At 48.7% G+C, this 15,903-nt stretch overlaps 1 protein-coding gene across 1 annotated transcript; it reads left to right on the top strand.

The window, feature by feature from the left end:
• The first annotated feature begins 2,535 nt into the window (after positions 1 to 2,535).
• dcst2 (DC-STAMP domain containing 2) lies at positions 2,536 to 9,871 on the top strand. Its single transcript, XM_030114091.1, has 17 exons — positions 2,536 to 2,639; positions 3,368 to 3,624; positions 4,389 to 4,559; positions 4,764 to 4,865; positions 4,942 to 5,136; positions 5,202 to 5,267; positions 5,344 to 5,557; positions 5,691 to 5,848; positions 5,924 to 6,088; positions 6,160 to 6,327; positions 6,427 to 6,527; positions 7,953 to 8,061; positions 8,326 to 8,347; positions 8,789 to 8,919; positions 9,169 to 9,262; positions 9,498 to 9,629; positions 9,705 to 9,871. The coding sequence occupies exons 1-17, from the start codon at positions 2,536 to 2,538 to the stop codon at positions 9,844 to 9,846; spliced, it is 2,331 nt and encodes a 776-aa protein (XP_029969951.1). The 3' UTR covers positions 9,847 to 9,871.
• Positions 9,872 to 15,903: the final 6,032 nt, after the last annotated feature.

Raw genomic sequence — 15,903 nt, 5'->3', positions numbered from 1 at the left:
CAACAGTTTAAATGATTTTCGAATTCCATCTGCCCTCATTTCATCAGGAAATGAACATTTGAAGGTCAAACAGGGTCTCTGAACTGTGCTGTTGTGTCAGCTGGGAGGGGCTGTGGTTTCTCCAGGTGGGGGGAGCACAGTGGCAGCTGCAGGCTGCCCTCTGCTGGCGGAGGGAGGAGCTGCAGGGTCCTCAGCTGGAGACAGTCACAGTGCAGCGTGTCCATCACTTCTCCAGTCACCAGAGGTTCACCAGTACAGTACAAGAACTCATCATGGCCGGGCTGTCGACCAATCAGGTGTAAAGATCCGTAAAATAATCGATGAAGCAGTGCAGCATCATCAGCAATTAAACAGTGAGATGACCTGATGTGTTTTTCATATATTCTGATCCAATGATGACACATTTCAGTCTTTACTTTCAATTTTCATGAAAAAAGGAGTGAGGTGGGGTTTTATCTCACTGTAAAACCCAACAGCTCATCTTAATGAAAAAAATAAGTTCACATAAATCAGTAATCAAGAAGAGTTGCAGTTACTCAGTGATAAATCAAAGACAAACCAAACACTGTTAAAGGTCTTTAGAAATGTTTCATTTTAAAATCATCTGAACTTTGAGGATTTTTTTCCACCAATTGAAAAAGTCATAATTATTAAAAAGATAAATGTTTGTAACAAGGATTTTTCTTGCTTCAGGGTTGCATCTGACGTCTGAACAGAGGATTTATTCAAGGTAAATTTCAAAGAAACACTTTTTTTAAAGAATGAATTTGAATCTTTTAAAAACTCAAAGACGTGTCTGGGTTTGATGTCAGCCACAAATTAAACCAGAGAAGCTTTCAAACATGACAGGACTGTGTGTGTGAGTGTGTGTTGAAATGAAGAAGCACATGTCGCCCTCTGCTGGTCCATTCTGGTGCCACTGATGGTTAAAGATGGCCGCCTCACCACGTGCCCTCACGGGGCTTGTTGGCTTGAACTGAGTTTACTTTGCAAGTCACGGAATTACAAAGTCACAGTGGTGCTGGAGAGCGAGGCTGGTGGAGGTCAGCTCAGCCGAGGAGGACGTGGCGCTGTGGAGGCAGGCGGCAGAGCCAGAGGTGGAGGCGCCGCCTGTTTCTTCCCTCTCTGGTTCTGCAGGTGGGCCCGAAAACTTTCATGACAATGTAGGATGATCTAAACCTTCAAAACACCTTTCCTGACTCATACCCATCCAGTCTACCTGCCCTCCTTTACAACCTTTCAGTGGTGACCTCCTTGGGGCGAAGCAGCCAAAAAAGTAGGTGTTTATAAATGTCTTACTAATACAATGTGTGGAATTATATACAATATCTTACTTAAGATCAATCACGACTCACAATGTTGAGCAAAGAAAGACTTTAATCATAAACCGCTGTCTAACAAAGAAAGTCAGGAGTTAAATGAAACTTTATTTTAATAAACTTCAGCAGAAGCAGCAACAGTATAAAAGCACAAATAAGATAGAAACATTAAGAACTGCAAATCCCCAATGTACCAGCAAGCATCATATCAACCTACTGCATACTTTCTGGTGGACCTGGAGGCTGGAGGTGATGCTGCGGTGGACCAGAGGCTGGAGGCTGGAGGTGATGTCTGAGCGAGGCTCTCCGCTCCAGAACAGCTCCCTGCAAGCCTCAGTGAACAAGACCTCCATACCGGAAGCCCTCCACACGTAGTCATGTTCTCTATCAATTTGTACATATATGTACAGAGAGAGACAAAAGTTGAGAGATGTAAACATGTTTCGCAAAAAAATCCAAAGTAAAGAAACTAGCTTGTATTTATTCGTTATCCCATTTCTTTTCCGTTTGTTTGGCACCTCAGTGCCTGAAGGGATCACAAAATCTGAGGACATACAATCAAATGGAAAACTACACCATACCAACTCAATATGTTATCCATACATGCATTAATAAATATGCACATAACAATTCAAGAATTCAAATACTATACTCTCATCCACATTTGGATGAGTTTCTGTTCCCATAAAGAAGGCTTTGTTGCCAGATCTCTGGATCAGGGCATTTATTTCCTCGGGAGTAGCTTCATTAAGATAGTGCAGTGTGTTGGTTTGAACACACAACATTCACCAAGTATAACAAGTAGAGGACATTTGCACCACTGAGACAAAACATCCCATGTCCACTTGCTTTGGGCTCAGGATCCAATTATGTGTCCTACATACACAGTTATGGAGTATGATTATTTTTGTATAATTAACTAAATGTGTAAAATCCACAGACTGCGCAAATATAAACCTGACAGATTGCTACCATTGCACTGTATTTTTTTTATTTTTTTTATTTAGTAAAATGCGATTGACAGGCCGTCACTTGCCCGGTCCAATATGGCGGCCACGTTGACGTGTCCGCTTTCATGAGAGCGTGTTAGCGCGTGAACTCTTGTCACACGCGCGCGGGCGCTGCGGGATAAAACAGTGTTCATCGATTAAGTTTGGTGAAATAACTGCCCCGTCGTCTCCAGGCAACCAGAAAACAGCCGGAGAAGGAAGGAAAGATGGAGGTGGAGGAGAGGAGGAGAAGACTCCCGAGTGGAGACGATATCCAGGAGGAGGAGGAGGAGCGTGAAGGCACGCGCAGCGCCGCGGGAGGCCCGCACAGGTAACCTGAGAGGGGGAGGACGGTTTTCAGGCAAAAATAACAGAACAATGTTATTATTGTTCAACATAACTGCAAACAAGTTGGCAAGGAATTAAATAATTTTATGGTGACCGGCTTAGAATTAAACCATAAAGCTGATAATTACATTAACGGAGCGATGATGGTGGAAAATGTCTTTAATTTAACCACAAATGTTCACAAAATGCGAGGAAAATATATATAATATAAGCAGTGATGTGATGAATAACAAATAAATGCCCATTGAGGTGTAGAAATGAGCGCTGTGGGTGAATGAGGGAGCTGATGACATGTACAGATAGACTGATGAATAGACATGTACAAAAACAAAGTAACGAGGTTGGTATGGCATCATATTATAAGTGCAGTGTAGGCTATATAGATTTACCTGTTATGTGGACAAATGTGAATACAGATTAAACATTAATATTTCCAGTAGCTGTACAGATATACCATCCTCACACACGCACACACGCATTCCTTATTTGTCCTACAATGGGGACATTTTCGTCAGACTACTATCCGCTTCATAGATATACATATATTAAGGCTTTTGTACATATCTATGATCAGCTCCCACTGCCCCCCCCCCCCCCCTCCAGCTGCTCTGAGGCATTCTGGGAGGTCCAACCATCAGCTCTCTCCCAACATGAAGAGAAAAGTGTGTTGTTGAGAGGTCCATCTCCTGCTGGCGCTCTGTTCGTCCTCAGGTCAGCGCTCGCCACCAGTCTCCTCAGCAGCAGGAGGTTCAGAGGTCACCTCGCGGACGGGGGGCGGAGCCTGCTGGCGTTCGTGTGCGGGCTGCTGTTGGCGTCTCTGTACGGCCTCACGTCTCTGCTGCTGAACCAGCCCCTCTGGTTCTGCCTGCACTCCACGCTGGTCCTCGCCGGCCTGGCGGCGTTCTCCATGGGCCTGTCGGCCGCCGGGAGGGCCAGGGTCGCCCTGATGCTGCCGTCGCTCTGCTCGGGTCAGTCTCTGAGGGTCACGGGGGTCTGTCAGGGTCTGCAGTCGGTTCTGTCGAATAATACACCTTTAATCATGAACGAAACTAAAACTATGTAAGTAAGTATGAGCAAGTCTCAGTTCCCCCCCAAAAAACCAACAAAAAACTAATAAGCCTGCTAAATAAAGGCAGAGCTCCAAGGGAAGTTACAGCTCCCAAACAAAGTCTTAAAGAATATTACAGCTTTTCAGTGAAGTTATATCTTTCAAATATAGCTGGATGTCTCAAATGAAGTTCATAATAAATGTCTTTAGAGCTCCCAAATGAAGTTATACATGAAATTAAATCTCCTAAATGGAGTTCTAAACAAAATTAGAGCTTTTCAATGAAGTTACAGCTTCCGAATATAGTTGGAGGCTCCAAATGAAGTTGTAAATGAATGACATTAGAACTCCCAAATAAATACTAAAGCTCCGAAATAAAGTTCATAAATAGCTTTCAAACTAAATATGAAGAAATATTATTAGAGTTCCCAAATAAAGGGAAATGACAACTTCCAAATGCAGTCAGAGCGCTCAGATCCGAATGGAGAACCAAGCAGAAGGATGATTCTAATGGAGGAAAATCTCTGCAATGGAGGCTTAAAGTAACCCTAGAACTTTTAGCGAAGCTTCCAGACAGCAGAGGTGAGGCTGCAGGACGGAGCAGGTGAAGGTCAGACGTTTCAGACAGATGTGGATCTCCACAGCTGTGCCCCTCCCCCTCCTCTTCCCCCTCCCTCGTTGCAGGTCGGGGCAGAAGCTTCGTCCTCCTCCTCTTCGTCACCACGCTGACGTCCGGGCCGCTCGCCAACACGCTGGAAAACGCCGAGCGAGCCGCGTCCAGCCTGCTGTGTGGCGCCGAGCTGGCGGCCAACCAGACGCAGGAGCTGATCCAGCGGTCGGCCACGCCCCTTTTCAGTAAGCCCCTCCCACCTCTGACATCCCAACACATTCCGCCTGAGGAAACGCTGAGGAGTCCAGGACTTCGTCTCCAGAACGGAAACTTATCAGTGTCTCCTTACAGGGTTACTTTTGTGTTTTTAGCTTTATTTCATGTATTTCAAACCGTTGAGTCGCTTCAGTCAGTCTGCTGACGGTGACTGAAGGAGCTGCTGTTTGCAGCGGCGTTGGACCAGATCAGAGCCATCAGCCGCAACGCGTACGCCGTGGCCGGACGAGTCCAGGACCTGGTCCAGAGCATGATGGACAGCGTCCGTCACGTGGGTCAGTCGGACACCCAGGCGAACCTGACCTTCGCGACCCGTCCCGACCTGACCTCTCGTGACCTCTGACCCCGCAGCCCGGACTCTGCGGAACGTCCTCCGCTTCCTGGTGGACATCGGGGACGTGTGCAACGACGTCCTGGGCTCCCCGTACAGGAAGTGCCGGGCGGTTTTCAGCGACGCCCGCAGCGACTGCGCCGACCTGCTGGGAGACTTCGACTTCCTGTGCGGCGTCGTGGACGCCTTCCTGCCGCTGTGCGGCGTCGCCCGCGGTGCGTCCACTCACCTCTCCATCAACACAGGACCGTCTCTGACTTCCACCGCTTGTGTGTTTCAGCCGGCGAGCTCTTCTGTGTCATCCCCGCCTACATCGCCACCCATCTGAGGGAGCGCCTGGCAGCCCGTGAGTGTCCCGCCTTCACGCCCCCCCCCCCCCCCCCCCGGCCTCGACTCCTCTTGACGACCCGCCTCCCCTCCAGCCGCCGTCGCGGCCTTCCAGAAGCTGAAGCGGGAGTTCGACTTCAACCTGACGGCGTCGGTGAGCTTCGACGTGGACGCCAACCGCAGCCGCTCCCTGCAGCAGGCGAGCCAGGACATCGTGGAGGAGCTGTCCTCCGACCTGCGAGCGCTCCGGAGTCTGGGCGACCCGCTGAAGTACGTCAGCTTCGTCCTGCTCGCCGTGGCCTTCATGAGGTCAGCTGCGCCCGCTTCGCCCACCCGTCTGGACCACCGTCCGGCTGAGGCCATCTGATGGCCGTGTGTGTGTGTGTGTGTGTGTGTGTGTGTGTGTGTGTGTGTGTGTGTGTGTGTGTGTGTGTGTGTGCAGAGCTGCGCAGTACAGACACTCGTATCTCGGGAAGCTCGACTTCGATAACATTTACATCAGCGCTCAGTTCAAGGAGTTGGACGAGCAGGAGAAGTCGAGGGGCGGAGCTTCAGTCCTGCCGCTGACGCGCAAGGAAGCCACGACCTACATCACACCAAGTATGTGTGTGTGTGTCTGTGTGTGTGTGTGTGTGTGTGTGTGCAGTAGATGGTCCTGACCCGTTGCTCCTGCAGTGAGGCTCGGCCTGACGGCCGGTGAGCGGCGGTCCATCTTCAAGGGCGCGGCCCAGGTCCTGAGACACCTGGTGGGCGGCGTCCTGCTGGTGGCGCTGGACTTCCTGCTCTTCTGGGCTCTGGACCAGGTGCACCACCAGCTGACGGGGGACGTCGTGGCCAGAGGTGAGAGGTCGGGCGACGGGGAGCCCGCGCCGTCTTCGGGCGGTAACGGTTTGCCCCGCCCCCCCCTCCAGCTCCGGTCACGGTGGGGGTCCAGGTGAACGGCTCGGGTTACGCCTCGGACGTCTTCAGGGACCTGGTGGCCTCGTTCGACGTCCTGCAGCAGGGAAACATCACAGTGATCAGCAGCAGGTGTCTGCTGGAGCCGTCACAGCCCGACTGGAACACCTGCTTCGCCCTGGGTAGAACACACTCCGCCCGGGAGCCCTCCCCGTTTCCAGCTGTGTGATGTCCTCGGCCCCTTGAGCCTCCTGATACGCTGCGGTTCGATTCCTCCACAGGACTCCTGCTTGGTGTGGCTCTGCTCTTCTCTGTGGTCGGAGGATTCATGCAGCGCTGCAGACGAATCGTCTGCGCTTCGTTCTACCCAGAGAGGGAGCTGGTAACACACACACACACACACACACACACACACACACACACACACACTCGTTATTGTAGTGACTCGATGGTGTACTGGGAATTAAAAGTAACGATTGGGTGAAGTTCTGGTGTAAATAATGGAGACATACAGTAGCTGTATTGCAGTAGTGTTACCATGATAAGCATCAGAATGAGCTCCTCATCCGTCTGTTAAATGATTCATTCACGCATTTAGGGCGGATGAATTTGACCAAGAATGAAGCTTCCTGAGCTGCATTCGCCTCATTTTGAAGGTTAAATGTTCTTATGGCTCCAGAACTACTGGACAAGCTGAAAGTCACTGAAACGGGTCTTTTGGTCATAAAGGTTGCAGAGCCCTGCTCCAGATGCTATCTTGTGGTATGTTTTGCTAACTATTCCCATTTTTACATTAAGTCTGTGTTATATTTTGCTAAACTCTGTACAATATGTTGATCCTGGACTCTGTTTTGCTAATCTTGGTCTATTTCATGTGAACTTTGTGTCGTTACACGATAACACTGTGTAATGCTATGCTAACTCAAACGTATGCTAACCTTCTGCTGTGCTGGTGACGCTCCTCTGTGCATCAAGTAAAACTGTAAAGCTTTGGGAAATGTTATTGGGTCAAACGCTCAAACGTCCCAGCTCTCTTGAAAGCAACACGAGCACATCAGCTGAAAAATGTCTCCAGGGTGGTTTCTGTTCATGTTTTCATCGAGTGTGTGGGCGAGTCTCAGAGGGAACGTAAACTGATCCTCCAGCGGTGACGTACCCTCCATCGGCAGTCAGAGAAGAAGAAGGAGAAGAAGGAAGAGCCTGAGGGCAGGTTTCCCACCTGAAAGCCCCCCCCCCCCCCCCCCCCCCCATGCTGTGAGGAAGACCAGCTGCTCTGGGTGAAAGGTCGCTGAAAGCAGAGGAATCTGAGGAATCTGCAGAATGAAGGAAGCAGGAGGCGAGTCTGAACCCGTCCACAGCGAGACCTCCATCCCGCCGGAGTCACAGAGACCTCAGACTCACCAGGAAACCCAGAAACAGGCCAAGACCGGGACGTCATCGGCAGAAGCCTCCAACTGTCCAACATCTGAAACCTGCTAAACCTGACGCTCCTGAAGAAACACAGTCTGGCATCAAGAGTGTCCAAGACCTGAACCTCATAAGACCGGAGGTCCTGCAGGTCTGGGACTCACCAACACTCAGAGACCTGAAGTCTTACGGACCAGCAGGAGGATTTTACTCCGGGTCATGCTACATGCTACATGCTACATGTTGAGGTGTTTCAGAGCTCACACACTAGTGATGCTACTGCTGAACAGGAGTTAATTGGCTGATCAGGACTTCAGGGCGGAGCCTCTGAGACTGGAAGATGAGAACTGTGAGGAATGAAGTCCAGATAAGCAGGTGTCCTTCTCAATGTGCTCCTCAGGAGAGGATCCGGTTCCTCCACCAGAAAATCCTGGACCAGAGGAGCGCGGCGGGAGGCGTGCTGAGGAGGTCTGCCATCCAGAACGCAGCTGACCGAGGAGGAGGAGGAGGAGGAGGAGGAGGAGAAGGAGGAGAAGAAGAAGGAGGAGGAGGAGGAGGAGGAGGAGGAGGAGGAGGAGGAGGAGAAGAAGGAGGAGGAGGAGGAGGAGGAGGAGGAGGAGGAGGAGGAGAAGGAGGAGGAGGAGGAGGAGGAGGAGGAGGAGGAGGAGGAGGAGGAGGAGAAGGAGGAGGAGGAGGAGAAGAAGGAGGAGGAGGAGAAGAAGGAGGAGGAGGAGGAGGAGGAGGAGGAGGAGGAGGAGGAGGAGGAGGAAGGTGTCTTCAGGCTCTGCTGACTCGGTAAAAACGTTTTCTTCTTTCCAGGGATGAAATCTTCCGTTGACGTCAAAATATCAGTTTTTTAATTTTACACCTAAACTCAGCACGGTGCCATGACGTAATGGTTCCCAACCTGAGGTGTGGGACCTCCGAGGGGCCGTCAGCGACCAGCTGCGGATGAGCTGAACGTCACCAGCAATGTGTTTACGCTTAGTTACTCCACCGATGTCAGATTACCTCCCTACATGGTGTGTTCAAGGGCCTGGGAAATCCCACTTCTGGTTTTGAAACATTCGCGTCACACTACAGAAGTGCGGCTCGCTAATTCACGCTAGCTGCGATGAGGTTTGAAGCCCAGTGATGTTAGACTGGCTTCATGGAGCGTTCGGAGCGCTCCCACTTCCCAGGTTCTCATTTCCCAGCTGTGGCTGAAGTGTGTGTGTGTGTGTGTGTGTGTGTCAGGTTACCCGCAGCAGGAGTCCGCCTGTCCCGCCTGTTGGGGGTCTCGTCCTCTGCTTCCTGTCTGGCGTGCGGCGACGCAGTGAAGCCCGGGGACTCGAACACGGTGACCTGCGACGTCCCGCAGTGTTCCGGTAAACACCGACTGAAAATCACACTGAAATCACCCACACACAGGCGTGAGTGTGACTGCCCGAGTGTGTGTGTGTGAATTAACACAGCTTCATATCACAAGTAAGAAGGGCCGCAGACGCGATCCAAGAAAGAAAGAAACAAACAGAAGCAGCTGCTAATCAGACAAACACACAGAGGAGAATGAAACCGTGCAGCGCTGCCTGTGAAGGAGGCCGGAGTTGTCCTGAGCTGCCTTCCTGTTTCCACAGGTCTGTACTGCCGGCCGTGTTTCCTCTCCGTAGGAAACACGTGCGTTGTCTGCATGCGACCTCTGACCTTCCAGGAGGACGGCGAGGAAGAGCTGTGAGTGTCGCTCCGTCAGTGGCGAGCCAACCCCTCGAGAGGAAACACACACAGACTCAGAACGACAGAAACACAAACAACATCAGCAATCCAGCAGAAAAACTACAACCGGCCCCCGAAGGTTCAGATCGGCTGCAGAAACACGTTCGAGCTGCAGAGACGCAGAAGCCAAAGCAAAACCAGCAAAAACAACACAAACCAGTGCTGGAGTCTGGTTTTTTGTGTTTCCTCTCAGGGACTCGTCGGATGACGAGCAGCTGCAGCTGTGGTCCTCGGCTCTGGACCCGCCTGGCCTGGGCGGCCGGGACAGGACGCTGATGGAGCGGAGGATCGCCGTGGCCACGCAGCGCAGCCGCTCGGAGACCAGGTGGGACTCGGCGCTGGGTTTTTGCTTCATGGAGTCGCAGCAGCTCAGCCGGTTCTCCCCTCTGACTGTGTTCAGCGAAGCAGACCTGGAATACCAGGACCAGCCTGAGTCCAGCGAGTCCGACGAAGAGTCCGACGAAGAGTCCGACGGCGACGCTGCCGACCCGCAGGACGTCCCGCTGAGAACGGTCCTGGCGCACCAACCAGAGTCACCTTAATCTCAGAATGTGGTTGTTTGTTTGTTTGTGTTCCATCGTTGCTCCATTGTGGTGAAATACACTGAGGAGGCTCTGACCCGTCTCTCGGCCTCGTCGCTCTCTGTCCAGACCGTCCTGGAAGCTGCTGACAGCTCTGCTGCTGGTTGTTTCTTCCGCTGGACAGCGGCGCTCCGGCTTCAGCTCGCCGAGCTCCAGCCGGACGGTTCACAGGATTCAGAGCTGCAGACGAAGCCGTGAGACACGTGGAGCCAAATACCATGAGGATCCTGACAGCAGTGCATTCTGGGTGCAGAGCAACCGTGTCCATTCACACAGAAATGGCGTTCACGCTGACGGAGGTGGTTTTCACAGTGAAACGCAGAGAACAACACACTTTAACACGACACAGACCGACCAGCCTTAACCGTCAAACTACAAAGTCAGCCGGTCGGCTGCAAGCTCTGAAAACCTCTGGAGCGCCTGAACAGGTCACCGTTTAACGTCACAACCAGCAGGAGCTGGAAAACTACCCCCACAAGAAAAACAAAATACAAAAAAAGGTTTGAAATTCTGGACAGATTCAACAGGGAGATTTAATTCTCCCCTGAAACAAACCTCAGCTGGAGATCAAACCAGAGACTTTAACCACAAAACTCCCTCTGTTGTAAGATATAAAGACACGCCAAACTACAGAGAGATTAAAGTACAGCCTCCAGTAGAAACTGTTAAACTGTAATCCCTCAGAGACATGAAATTCATGAGGTGGATTAAAACCTTAATTCAAGAACAGTTTAAGAACCAAGGTGAAGGTGAAGAGCAGAACACAGAACGTGTCTTCAGTTGTCTGGTGTGAAGAGTCAAATTACAGCTGCAGCTCAGAAAACTGGAACCTGTGCAAACTGTGTGTGTGTGTGTGTGTGTGTGTGTGTGTGTGTGTGTGTGTGTGTGTGTGTGTGTGTGTGTGTGGTGGGCGGAGGGTGTGTGTGGACTCTGTAGGAAACCGTGTGAGTCCTCCCTCAGTCTCACTCGGACTCTTGGCGTGTTGCTGTGAACTTGCAGGTTTCCCTCGAGTTTTGCAGATCAAACGGACACACATGGACACCAAGGTGAGAGCTGTGGGGGGGGGGGGCCGGGGGCCTGGGGGGGCCTGGGGGGGCCTGGGGGGGGCGGGGGGGCCGGGGTCCTGGCGGGGCCTGGGAGGGCGGGGTCCATGAGGGTACAGAGGGTTCGCTTTACATTAGTTAGTTACAAGCTTTGCTGTGTTTAATGTCCCTTATTTTTTATGCACTTTAAAGGTATTTTATTGATTGGAAACATACTTTTCATAAATAATTTACAAAAATTATTAATAAAACAGCTGAATATTGTGATTTTTTTTGCATAAATCAGAATGCTTTATACTTTTTTAAGTGAAATGACTTTTGGTTCAACGTCGAACTTCCAGTGAGTTTCAGTTGACATCTGCTCCACTTCACCTCCTCTGAGCGGTTCAGAGTCAGACTATAAAACTTTACAGGTGCCTGACCGAGCTGTAAAGACGCTTACGAGCCGAGGCCTTCAGCCAGAATCACGCCTGCTTTACACGACGAGCTGACCTCTTTCGCTTTATGCCGCGACGTCTTGAAACGAGGAAGCCGCGCTGCTGTTTTCTGGGGTGAATGTGAGTTTGGAGTCTGGCTGAGCCCTGCAGCCGCCGCCCTCTTTTCACAGCAGGCTCCAGTCCTCCGAGAGCCCTGATCTCATTCAGCTGTTCAGCAAACTGGCAGGATCCACACCAACGCTTCAGGGTTTAACACGCACAGTCTGAGAAATGGAGCAAATGAGGAGCCAAGGTCAACATTGTGAAACTCAAGAGTGGGAAAAACCCAATTCCATCCTGACTGAAATGGAAGATGTTTGTTTTCAGCAGTTTTATTCTCACCCAGTCTGACTGTGAAATGTAAATAATTAACAGAAGACATGAACTTTGACCCCACTCCAGGAAACGCAATAAACCGTTTAAACTGAACGTTGAGAGCAAATCAAAGGTCTCCTTGGCGCTGTCTGATTGGAGGAGATTATTTCCTGGATTGATAAAATGGATTCTTGAGTTGAACGGAAGAAGACGAAAAAATGTAATGAATAAAACAACCTTCTGCATTTGAGCCGCCTTTTAAGTCAAGACTTTCAAAAGTGGCTGGAAAAGATCTTCAGTGTTTTCTTTTGAGCTGGACAGAAAAAGCAGTCGGAGTGTTGGGAGGCGGAACCGTTTTTGACCTGAGGCGTTCCTCAGGGCTCCGTTCTGGAGCCTTTGTTCTTGTGTGTACACACACTGCCTCTTGAGAAACAGCCAGAAACACCATAATCAGTGAGGTGGTGGGTAAATACTTACACCTGGCGTCCTTCTCAAGCAGATTTCAGTAGAGACGAAGCGAAAAGTGGGTGTGACTCATGAAAACGGTGTTGACGGTTTCAGTACTCAGACCTGGAGCTGGCCCTCAACACGCTGGTCACCGAGTTCCACCAAGCTGGAGATGGACCCACCATGAACACCACCCAGTTCCAGACCATGGTGTCCAAACAGCTGCCCGCCGTCTCCAAGGTAACCGTGACATCGCAGCAGGTCGGCGCCCCGACGCCCGAACCCCCCTGCTTTAGATTACTTGTCGAAAAGTATTCCTGTCAGATCTTAGATTTACACACAGTGTCGAGTCCTCCATGTCTGAACAGCATCGGGGTTTGGAGGGAAATTGATCCAGATGTGCAGAAACAGATGTGAAGATGAAATCATGTTGAAATCATGCAGCCCGAGGCCTTTATAATCCTGAGGGAGTGTGTGTGTGTGTGTGTGTGTGTGTGTGTGTGTGTGTGTGTGTGTGTGTGTGTGTGTGTGTGTGTGTGTGTGTGTGCAGGCCATGGAGGAGGAGGACGGTCTGGGGAAGCTCCTGCAGCAGATGGAGGTGCAGAGCGATCAGGACATTTCCTTCGATCACTTCTGGAAGCTCATCAACCATCAGGCCGTTCAGCTCTTCGGCGCCACCTACAAAGAGAAGAGCACCAAGTGCAGCTGCCTGCTGCAGTGACCTGCAGCCAGAGAGAGTGTGTGTGTGTGTGTGTGTGTTACATATGAATAAATCAGTTTTTTTTTTTACATTAAACTGGGATCAAGTGTTCCAGTGGATTCTTTGTGAGAAACTTAAACTTTGAAAGTTTTGAAATTTTCCTGTCTGAATCCAGAAACGTCAGTCTAAGATTCCTTATGTTTTCCTTTTATTCAGAAGCAACATTTCTCCTAAATTCCAAAAACATCTGCTAATTTTCTTGTAAGTTTTTGACTCAGAAGATCAGTTCTTTTTCACCTGCAGTTTTCTGACGAGTAGAAAGGTCAGAAGCCGCACGGTGCTGCCACCTGCTGGTGGAGTTGCTCCTTGCAGGTTGAGGCTTTTAACAGACGGCATCAAAACAAAGCGATTAAGAAAGTCAAAAGTCAACTTTATTTATGTGGCACATTTAAAACAACCAACGCTGACCAAAGTGCTTTACAGAGTAGGTATAAAGGCGAAAGATAGATATTAAGAATTTTTAAAGAAGGCATTGTGCATGAACAAAAAACTATTTTGAGGTATTGAAATGAGCAAAATCTATTATCTTTGAGAAAGCCGTGGTAAATCATATTTTAAGGTCTGACTTTAAAGAAATGGGTCAGTCAGAAATCCTCAAGAGATCAGGAAGTTTGTTCCGCAGTTGTGAGGAACTGAAAGCTGCTTCACCTTCCCTCTGATTCTGGGAACGCTGAGTAAAGTCTTCCTGAGGCCCGCAGAGGTCTGGAGGGTTCAGAGTATTTCAGAACGCAGATCATTCAAGTGTTTCTGAATCTTATTCGGTCACAAAGCAACTTTAGTTTTTTTGACAGCAAATTTCAGCAACAAGGTAATTCAAAGTATTAGAGTAGTAGAGGGACAAACATGAAAAGCAACAAATGCAGAAAAAAATCCTCCTAATAGATGTATGTTTAAAAAATATATATACAATTGCTAAAACTAAAAATAAAGAAAGACTAAAAAAAGAATAAAAATAGCCTGAGATTAAGATGCAGTGCAGAGCATACAATCAGTGACTGCTCAGCTGAAAGGGAGCAGCAAACCACTGATGAAAGAGACATGAAGCAACTGAAATCAATATTTTTGGCATCGATCTGTACATAAATGTATTTTCTTTTTGGAAGTTTCCAAAACTTTACATCTTTTCCACATTTAGCAGGTGACGGTTTTAAAACTTTCATGTCGATTTTATTTTGATGTAATTCCCAAATCCTAACCTTTACCTGATTCTTCTCACAAAGACAAGCTGGGAGGACAGACAGGAAGGACAAGAAGGACAGATGTAATGTCTTCATCAGCACTACAGACCAGCAGGACAATGTCTTCAGTAATACTAATACTGATATTTAAGGCGTTGCTGTAGGATTTCTACATTGAAGCACTGAGTTGATGGTTAAATGGACAAAGTGGGACACAGCATTCATTCATTTAAATCATCAGCTGTTAGCATCACACCTGAAGACTACGGCTCAGCTACGCCACATTAAAACACAGAAAAACATTGCTCTAGAATCTTTCAGCTTTTTAAGAATGTATTAATTATTTCATTGTAATTAGACACCACTGATTTGTAAATCAGATATTCATGGATCTTCTTTCATGCTGAGCTTAAAAAAACACTTTTTGAAAAAAACGTTTTTTACATCGAGCACATGAAACAAAACATGAAAGAACTGGCAAATTGTAACAGGTAGAATAACTTGTGAAGACGCTCAGAGGCTTTCTGGTTATTTTATGCTCTGAGGCTCCAACAACAGCAGTCTGAGGTCAAAATGAGCAGAATGACGTCCATCAGGGGTCACAGAGGTCAGAGTAGATCAGCTCAGTAACCTCAGTACAGTGGAGCGGTAGATAAACATGTCTGAAACAACTTTTCATCTTATATTCAAATATTTTTATTGATCTTTTATCGTTGAGAAACACACATCAACACAATGACAAAACTCAAAATGAAAGAGAAATAATATTTGCATACATACACATATTCGTTAATTTAAATAAGTTAATAAAAAGAAAATAGATAGAGGGCAGGGTTGCACAGTAACCTTCAATATGAGAAAAACATATGTGCGACAGCCCTTCCCAACCCTCTCACACCCAGTGGTTTAAAAGAAGCTAACAACAGACAGATCAGGCACATTACCTAGAAGTGTATGTTACGGAGCATCATACAGAGTTAAACCGCACTTCATGTCAAGGGTTAGTTAATCCAATTATGAACTAGTTTGGATATTATGAAAGTAAGTTAGAAAAGGTTCCCATGTCTCATAGAACCCATTTCTCGAGCCATTCACAGAAGAACGCAGCATCTCAAGTGTGAGACAGGACATTACATCCTGACGCCACTGGGTAAGCGTGGGCAGGGCAGCACCTTTCCACCTCAGCAGAATCGTACATCTGGCCAAGAGCAAGGCAGAAGCAAGCATACGGAGTTCTGATGGGGTCAGATGAGGGTTATCTCCAGGTGAATTGTTTGTCTTGAATTTGAAATGGAATACCACTGTAATCTAGATTGAGCGCCTCTTTGTTAAGTGGGAGAAGTTTGCTCTTATGCGTGTTGATCTTGTAGCCAGATATAGAGCCAAATTGCTCCAGTAAGGAAGGAGCAGCTGGAAGGGAGATGTTTGGGTCTGAGATATATAACAGGAGGTCATCTGCATACAGAGACACTCTATGCTCCATACCTCCTCTCCAAATGCCAGCGAGCTCCTGGCAGTTCCTGAGAGGGATTGCGCGGGGTTCAATCACTAGGTCGAAAAGAACTGGGCTCAGTGGGCAGCCCGGGCAGGTTCCACGACCAAGCCTAAAGGGTTGAGACAGTGTGCTGGTTGTCTGGACTTTTGCAATGGGAGAGGTGTGCAGTGGTTTGATCAGAGCTATGAGTTGTGGACCTAAACCAAATGTGTTGAGGACTGTAAATAAGTATTTCCATTCCACACCAACTTTTTCCTTCCAGTTTCTAGTTTAGTTTCTGGAGTTTTATTGAAACTAGGTTTCG

Source organism: Salarias fasciatus, chromosome 17 (assembly GCF_902148845.1).
Source record: "Salarias fasciatus chromosome 17, fSalaFa1.1, whole genome shotgun sequence".
Lineage (NCBI taxonomy): Eukaryota > Metazoa > Chordata > Actinopteri > Blenniiformes > Blenniidae > Salarias > Salarias fasciatus.
This window is presented reverse-complemented; position numbering and strand designations above follow the sequence as displayed.